Source organism: Orycteropus afer, unplaced genomic scaffold, assembly GCF_000298275.1.
Source record: "Orycteropus afer afer isolate SDZICR_OR568_19922 unplaced genomic scaffold, OryAfe1.0 scaffold00099, whole genome shotgun sequence".
NCBI lineage: Eukaryota > Metazoa > Chordata > Mammalia > Tubulidentata > Orycteropodidae > Orycteropus > Orycteropus afer.
The window spans coordinates 515,898-524,937 of NW_006921686.1; the positions used below are offsets into that span (position 1 = coordinate 515,898).

Genomic DNA, 9,040 nt, shown 5'->3' on the forward strand with positions numbered 1-9,040 from the left:
TTCAGACACGCCCAGTGAGATCCCAATATTGGGGTGTATCTTTTCGTCTCAAATCCCAACCAAGATCAGGGAGTAGAAATTAAGCTCCCAGATTTTGAGGCCCCCTCTAACTTCAAGGGCAGCTCCAGTCACTTAGGCCTCTGAAGCCAACCCCCTTTCATCAAAACCCCACCTCCCCAAATGAGGAACATGGGGAGCGTTGATGGGTCCTGCCTGGGAAGGGGGTGTTTCGGGGTCCCTCTTCAGTCCTTGACCAGGCGGTAAATGTGGTGCTGGGCCCCACGCTCGCTCGTGGAGACCTCGAAGACGTACGCGGTGCACAGCAGCAGCTCCTGGGTGTCTCTGTCGGTCACCACCTGCCAGGGAGGCCAGAAGAAGGGGCTTAGGCTTCGGGGGAAGGGCGGGGCGGGCCCCTGTGCCCTCCCAATGCATCCTGGGAGATCCACCAGCTTCCTGTGACTGTCCCAGGGCAGGGTCGGTCTCCACCATGTCATGGTCCCCAAGAAAAGGGAATGCCCATCAAGTGACTTTCCCTAGGCATCGGGGTTAGAGTCTGCCACAGGGGCTCACAGCAGATGGTGGTCCCCCTTGTATGATGTTTCAGGGTCCAGGGAATCCTCCCCCCATCCAGTTAAATGGTGTCCCCACCATATCCCAGGTAAAGGGTGAACCCATCTCCTCAGGTTCCCCAGTAAAGGAATCCCCACCTCAGCACATTCCCCAAAGGGGCTCCTACCATGTTCCCTGGACCAATGTTCCCACTCTCCCTTCACTCCTCTGAAGGGAGCCCCCTAAGCTGAAGATCTACTTAGAGGGTCCTGAAGGTGTCTTCCAGGCTAAGGATCTACTCCGTAGTCCCCAGTGGGTCAATTCCCTGGGTGAAGGGATCGTCTAGGCTGCGAGTCCACTGTGGAGTCCTCTAGGCTAATGGTCTGCTCTGGGGTCCCCACCACGTCAGCTCGCGGGTGAAGGGGTCCTCTAGGCTGAGGGTGCACTCTGGGGTCCCCACCACGTCACGTCAGCTCGCGGGTGATGCGGTCCCCTAACCTGCCTGCCCGTCAGTTGTGGCCACTGCCCGCCCCGTCCAGCCCTGGCCCGGCCCGGACCTGGAGGACGGTGAAGTTCTCCAGGACGCTGTTCATCATGTAACGCTCAGGCAGCTGCCGCAGCTTATGCAGGAAATTGACCAGGTACTCGCACATGGGCGAGCGCAGCAGACGGTACACGAACCGCCCGTCCTCCAACTGCGCATGCTCCGTCTGCACCAGTGGGGGTCAGGGAGGGGAGGCCAGCGGCTGAGAGCCGGGGTCACCCAGGCGACTGAGCCCCACCCCATGCCTCCGGGGTGCCCCACCCAGCGACTGAGCCCCACCCCATGCCTCCGGGGTGCCCCACCCACACCCCACTGCAAGCTCCCTTCCACCACTCCACCCGTGGCGACCAGCGATGTGATGCTGGGACCCTGCAGTATCCAACTCATGATCACCAAACACGCAAACCTGGGACCCCTGCAGCCCCTCCAAGCCATGCTCCGAACGCTCAACAAACTCCTCCTCTGATCTCTGACCACGAAGCCCAACAGAGTCCCTCTGAACCTCAAAGACCCCTTCAATGAGATCTCCAAACTCTATATGGCCTCTGAACTCAAGACTCCTAAGTCCTCAGCACCTTCCAAGTGACCTCTGAACCTCCATGCCAACGAACCCCTTCGTGTCCATTTTGATCCCTGATGTTAGCTGTCCTGTCGGCTCAACTCATGGCGACCGTATGTGTAACCCAGCCATCTCATGTTCACTGGTATGCTGTGAGTCCATGCTTGTGGTTGTCGCATCAACTCATCTCATTGAGGGCCTCTCTAGTTTCCACTAACTCTCAGTGACCCTACATCTCTGTACCTAACTCAGTCCACGTGACCTTTGAACCGTCCAAATCTCCATACATGTGACTCTCAAACCATACATTCATTCCAAACCCCATGAACTAAACCCTGAAGAAACTGGGACCTCTCCCACCATGCAGACCCACCAAGATCCAACCCCTTCGTGGTCCTTGGACCATGTAGGCAACATCCCCCACCCCAAAGTGGCAGGTGGCTTCTCCCCGCCGCCCCCAGCCTCACCTCTACCTTCTCCACCACCTGCTTGCCGAAGGAGCAGACCTTGGAAGAACAGGTGAGGGTCATGTGTTCCAGGCTCTCGTATTGGCTGCTCACTCCATAGAAGCCGCCGCTGCCGCCGCCGGCCCCCACCTCCTCGCCACTTGGGCCCCAGTCCAGGTCCGCCTGGGGATGGGGAGACACAGTTAAGTGGGAGGAGACGTCCCATGTAAACCGTGGGGACCCCTCGAAGTCCGGAACTCTGCCCGCGGCCTGGTTTCTCTCACTGCCCCTGCCATCACCCACCTCTCTTCCTCAGTATTCCAAGTTCCCCACCTGGCCGCTGGAGAAACAACCACCCTTTCATCAGTGTTGGGGAAGCTGGGATCTCCAATGTAGTTCAGACCTTCTGCCAGTTAACCCTACACCACGGGAGCTCTGGAATTCAACCACTTTCTCCTAAAGCCCCCAACTCAAGAGTCCAGCCCCTCCGAGTAGCGACTGGGACCTTAAAAGCTAGGAAGCTGCCATCTAGATGCAACAACGGGTCTCTCCTCGTCAAGAAGAAAGAAGAAAACCAAAATTAATGGAAACAATCAGTCCTAGCGACTGGTACACCATCCGATCTGCAACCTATACAACTATGAGACCAGAAGAACTAGATGGTGCCCAGCTACCACTGCCATCCACTTGGAAGGGATGTAGGAGATCCTGCATAGAGAGGGAGAACAATGTGGAACAAAACTCAAAATCATTTGGAGGCAAAAAAAAAAAAAAAAGAAGGTGGGGACCAGGTTTGCTGGTCCAATGGAGCCTGGCGTAACCACTGGGACTATGGCCCCTAGCTGCCCTTCAGGTCTGGAATTGAACTCACAACTGTGGTTTCCAGCCAAACAAAGTACAGGCATGTGAGTTAAACATTTACCTCAAGTAGACACACGCCCTGGAGAGAACAATCATGGGAGAAGGAAGGGCTGCTTATGCACAGGGAGATAGCTCAGGGTGCAGAAGAGTATGAAGGGATGGACACTGGGAGGAGGTAACTATGGGGAGGAAGTGGGAGGGGAGCTGCTGCATTGTAAATGTTGGTCAATGACATGAGACAAAGTATATGTGAACTGCTGTATGAAAAGTGAATTTACTCTGTAAATCTTCACCCAAATCCTAAAAAAAAAAAAAGAGTCCAGCCCCTCTATGTATGCACATCCATGTTCACTGTAGCACTATTTACAATAGCAGAGATAGAAACGACCTAGGTGCCCATCAGTGGAGGAATGGATAAACAAACTATGGTACACACAAACAGTGGAATACTACGCAACACTGAAGAATAATGTAGAATCTACAAAACATCACCTAACGCAGATAAACTTGGAGGACATTATGCTGAGTGAAACAAGTCAGTCACAGAAGGACGAATATTGTATTAGTTCACTATCATGAAAAGTCAAGGAAAGGTTAAAAAAAAAAAGAGTTGAGCCCCTTCTAAGGGTCTGGTTACTAAGGAGGCAGTTACTCCCCGGCAACCAGTTCAACTTAGAGCCCCTTCCTCAGAGCCCAGGCCCCAGGCTCCTTCACAAAGCTGGTTGCTAAGGCAGGTGGCTACTCCCTAGCAACGGGGCCTGGCATTACCTGAGGAAGCCTGACTCCCTCTAAAACACTCCTCAGGGCTTTTCAGTCAATTCTTAGAGCTCAAAGCCCTCCATGACCTCGGAGGTCAAGTGAGGGGTACCTGCTCCCTCACACCAGGCCAACAAAGACAGTTGCCAATGGGGAGGAAGTGGGAGGGGAGCTGTTGCATTGTGGGAGATTGCAGTCAAGTGTCATGAGACCAAGTGTATGCCAACTGCTGTATGGAAGATGAATTTGCTCTGTAAACTTTCACCCAAATCATAATAAAATTAAAAAAAAAAAAGGTCACTGGCAAGTCAGTTCTGATACATGGTGACCCCACATATCAGAACTTCTCCATGGGGTTTTCAAGTCTTTCAGAAACAGATGGCCAGGCCTGTGTTCTGAGGGACCTCTGAGTGGGTTCAAACGGCCAACCTTTCAGTTAGTAGTTGAGTGCTTAACCACCTGTGTCACCACAGACTCTGTCACATGGCCAGGTGGGGCCTAAGGAGCCCATTGGTCTGCAAGGCACACACACACCTCCTCCTCTTCCTGCCTGGCAGCAGGACCCTGTGAGGCCAGGCAAAATCATAGAGCTGACCAGCCGCTCCCCTGAACCCCTTCCCATGGGGTTCCGAAGCGGGTTCACTCTCCAGGCCTGGGGCCTGCTGAGGCCTGTCAGTATGGGGCCTGGTGGGCCCTGTCAGGATGGGGCCTGGTGAGGCCTGTCAGGATGGGGCCTGCTGGGGCCTGTCAGTATGGGGCCTGGTGGGCCCTGTCAGGATGGGGCCTGGTGAGGCCTGTCAGGATGGGGCCTGTCAGTATGGGGCCTGGTGGGCCCTGTCAGGATGGGGCCTGGTGGGCCCTGTCAGGATGGGGCCTGCTGAGGCCTGTCAGGATGGGGCCTGGTGGGGCCTGTCAGGATGGGGCCTGCTGAGGCCTGTCAGGATGGGGCCTGGTGGGGCCTGTCAGGATGGGGCCTGCTGAGGCCTGTCAGGCACAGTCACAATGCCTAAGAGCCCAGAGAGCACAGTGTTTGAGTCACCTTGGCCTCTTGACGTCAGGACCCTCATAACCATGGTAGCTAAGAGCCTAGGAAGGCTGTAAAGTTCAAGTCTTCACCAGCCTCCCTTTTCAGATTCTAGATCTTTCCACGGCTGGGGGCTATCCAAGAGTTAACTCAGCCATAAAGAGAAACAAAGTCCTGAGATGTGCTGCAACCAAGATGAGCCTTAAAACATGACGCTGAGAGAAAGAAGTCAGGCACAAAAGGATAATATTGTTTGATCCCTGTTACACGAAAGAGGTAGGACAGACAAGTGTATAGACATCAAGCTTATTAGTGGTTACCAGGGCCGGGAGGGAGGGAGGCAGGGGGAAGGGGGACTCAGTGCTTCGGGGACACTAAGGCTCTGTGAAGGGTGAAAGGAACATTTGGAAGTGGATTAGACTGATGGCTGCACAATGTGAACAATGTAATTAATGTCACCGAATTGTCCGTGTGAAGAATATTTAAATGACAAATGTTTCATTTTATATACATCTGTATATCTCCCACAGTCAAAACAAGAAAGAGTTAACATCTCCAAAATATTCGCTCAACATGGACTGAGTCCCTTTTACTGTCAGTCACTGTTGTTGTTATGTGCCGTTGAGTGACTCATAGCGACCCCTCCTTGGGTTTCCGAGGCAGTATCACTACGGAAGTAGATTGCCCAACCTTCCTTCTGAGGAGTGGCTGGTGGGTTTGAACCGCCAGCCTTCTGGTTAGCAGTCAAGTGCCTTAGGCACTATGCTACCAGAGCTCCCGAGATGCTGCCTTGGAAACCCAAGGAGGGGTCGCTAGGAGTCAAGTCAAGTCAATGGCAGTGACTTTGGTTTGGGCTTTGCTTCCAGTGGGTGTGGTTTGGGCTTTGCTCCCATAAAGACTGACAGCCTTGGAGACCCTGTGGTGCAGTTCCACTGTGTCCTCTAGGGGCGCTGTGGGTCAGAATCCCCTCCAGGCACTGGGTTTGGTTTGGGCTTTGCTTCTGTGAAGGTAGGAGCTCTGGTGGCGTAGTGCCTGAGGCACTTGACTGCTAACCAGAAGGCTGGCGGTTCAAACCCACCAGCCACTCCTTGGAAGGAAGGTTGGGCAATCTACTTCTGTAGAGATACTGCCTCGGAAACCCAAGGAGGGGTCGAGTCGGATCCAACTCCACAGCAGTGACTGCGTTTCTTTTCACTTTACGAAGCACGACGTCCTCCAGGAACTGGTTCCTCCGTGTCCAAAGTACATGAGATGAAATGTCTCCATCATTGTTTCCAAGGAGCATTCAGGCTGTACTTGTTCCAAGACAGACTTGTTCATCCGTCTGGCAGTCCATGGTATGATCAGTACTCTTCACCAACACCATGATTCAAAGGCATCATTTTCTTTTTATGTCTTCCTTATTCATTGTCCAGCTTTTGCATGCATATAAGGCAACTGAAAACTCCATGGCTTGGGTTCGTCCTCAAGGTCCTGTACTGGAATATGACTGGTGTCCTTCTAAGTGGAGAGACAGACACACAGAGGGAAGATGCCATGTGCACATGGAAGCAGAGATGGGAATGATTCATCTATGAGCCGAGAAATCCCAAGGATCTCCGGGAACCACCAAAAGCTGGAAGAGATGAGATAGGATCTTCCTCTAGAACCTTCTGTGTTAGGCTGGGTTCTCTAGAAAAGCAAAACCAGTAAAGCTTTTACATACATAAAAAAGAGAACTTTATCTCGGGAAAATGGCTCACACACTTAGAGAAGCTGGCAAGTCCCAAGTTCTTGGATCAAACATCAAGCTGGAGGCTTTTGCTGACTCACGCAGCTGCAGGGGCTGAGGAGCTCAAGGTTGGCAGGCAGTACACCGGCTGTTGATTCCAACGAATGACGAATCCAAGATTTCTAGGCCAAATGGTGGATTGTTTGCTCACGGACAGTTGTAGGCAGCACTACGGGATCTCAATCCACAGAAGAGTGTCTCTTTTCCCAGGATGTCCATAAATATACTGGAAGCAGGCCACACCCCTAGGGAAACTCCCTTTCAACGGATTGGCTGCTCAAAACATATACATCCAATCCCGTCATGGGAATAACCCACATCACAACTTGCTTAAACCACACAGAATGGTGGTCCAGCCAAGTTGACACACAGCTCCACCCATGACACTTTCAGAGCCAGCATGGCCCTGCCAACCCCTTGCCTGCAGACTCCTGGCCTCCAGAACCGCGAGACAAGGGATCCTGTTGCTTAAAGCCACCCACGTTTGTAGACCTTCATAACGAATGGCGGCCAAACAAAATTCATACACCATTCCTGAGCAATGAGTCCGGATGTGCTCTGGTTCTCTGATCTCAAACATCACAAGCCAAGCCCCAGGTTATGGTCAGTCCCCAGCAACTGGGCTTAGCAAGGTCCAGCAGGGACTTGAGTGGCACAAATGGTTAAGTGGTTGGCTACTAACCAAAATACTGGCAGTGTGGATCCACCCAGAGATGCCTCAGAGGAAAGGCCTGGTGGTTCAGTTCTGAAAGATGACAGCCACTGTCACCTTACGGAGCTCAGTGCTACTCTGACACACAGAGGAGTCGCCATGTGTCAGAATCAACTCGACAGCAACTGGTTTGGTTGGTTTTTGTTGTTCATTTGGATTAGTGGGATCTGGTACCCGGGTGGTGCAAAGGGTGTGCACTCAACTAGTAACTTAAAGGTTGGTGGTTTGAACCCACCCTGTGGCTTCACGGAAGAAATGCCTGGTGACCTTGTTTCCATAAAGATGAAAGCTAAGGAAACCGTATGGAGCAGTTCCACTCTGTACACACGGGGCCGCCGTGGGCTGGAGCCAGCCCAACGTCGATGTGGTTTGTTTGGGGATCAGGGAGGGCCAGGTCCTGTCCCTACACCTGCACTGGTTGTTCCATCCCCTCACGCACACAGGGTTCATCACGCTCTGTGAGTCCTATCTGGTGGGTCCTGAGACTGTCCCCGTATGAGCCAAAGGCTGCAGTCTGAGATGCCACGTATTTAATGAGCTCTTGGAGCTTGGTGGAACTCACCCAGAACTTGACGAGGAAAAAGGCGTGGGGGGGCCCGCGATCGTACAGCTCCCGCAGACCGCCCTTCTTCTCGGGGAACTTGTCGTAGATCTGCCGGACGTCCACGCTCTCGAGCGGCGGAGCTCCGGGGCTCGGGCAGCGCTGGCTGATGTGTACAAACAGGTGCCTCTGGTACTGAAGAGGGGCATCCGTGAGTGAGGAGCCGAAGGCGGGCCCCTCCCGCACCCCGCATCCACACACACAGCTCCCCGCCGGCCATGGCACACCGTCCACCCAGTCACTGGACCACATCCTAGGCACTGTCCTTGCTCCTTTCCCCCCACGCACTCCCACAGTCCTTCAATCCCTCCCGTCCAACCTTTGTTCCAGTCGGTCCCCTCCTCTCTGTCCCACAGCCCCAGACCCAGCTCAGGCTTCATCCTATCACGCCTGGACCCAGCCTTCTCCCTGGCCCCCCAAATTCCAATCTCTCCCTCCAGTTCATCCCATACACAGCTCCAGAGCTGCCCCTGGTCCTGCCCTGCTCACAGCCTCCTCAGGGATCCTCAGTGTCCCCAGAACAAGGCATCAGCAGCCCCCAAATAGAAGAGGTGCTCGAGAATGTTCACTGCATAGAGGATGGATGGACAGACGTTGATGGACAGGTGGATGATTTATGGTTGGAAGAATAAGGGATGAATGGAAGGATGATGAATGGACAGATGGATGCTGGTGGATGGATGGAGGATGGCTGGCTGGACAGATGGACAGTTGATGTAGGAATGGAAAGATGATGGGTGCTGAGAGATGGATGATGGATGGATAGAGAGATGAACAGATGTTGATGGATAAGTGAATGATGGATGGATGGATGATTTTGGATAGATGGATGGATGAATGGAAGGATGATGGATGGACGGATGATGGAGGAATGAAAGGATGGGTAGATGGATGACAAATGCTGATGGGTGGATGATGGATGGATGGATGATGGATGATGTATGATGGATGGATGGATGAATGGATGGATGGATGGATGGATGATGGATGATGGATGGATGGATGATGGATGGATGGATGATGGATGATGGATGGTGGATAGATGGATGGATGATGGATGGATGATGAGTGGATGATGGATGGATGATGGATGGATGGATGATGGATGGATGATGGGTGGATGATGGATGGATGGATGATGGATGATGGATGGATGATGGATGGATGGATGACGGATGGATGATGGATGGATGGATGATGGACGGATGATGGATGGA

At 53.1% G+C, this 9,040-nt stretch overlaps 1 protein-coding gene across 1 annotated transcript in view; it reads right to left on the reverse strand.

Moving 5' to 3' along the window:
• Positions 1-242: 242 nt before the first annotated feature.
• The window catches only part of TEAD2 (TEA domain transcription factor 2), a 23,562-nt gene continuing 14,764 nt past the window's right edge, over positions 243-9,040 (reverse strand). The window contains exons 9-12 of the mRNA XM_007942831.2: positions 7,785-7,958; positions 2,120-2,281; positions 1,107-1,259; positions 243-356 (exon numbers count right to left, since the gene is read on the reverse strand). Coding sequence (XP_007941022.1) covers positions 243-356; positions 1,107-1,259; positions 2,120-2,281; positions 7,785-7,958 — 603 coding nt within the window. The remainder of the gene's footprint in view (positions 357-1,106; positions 1,260-2,119; positions 2,282-7,784; positions 7,959-9,040) is intronic.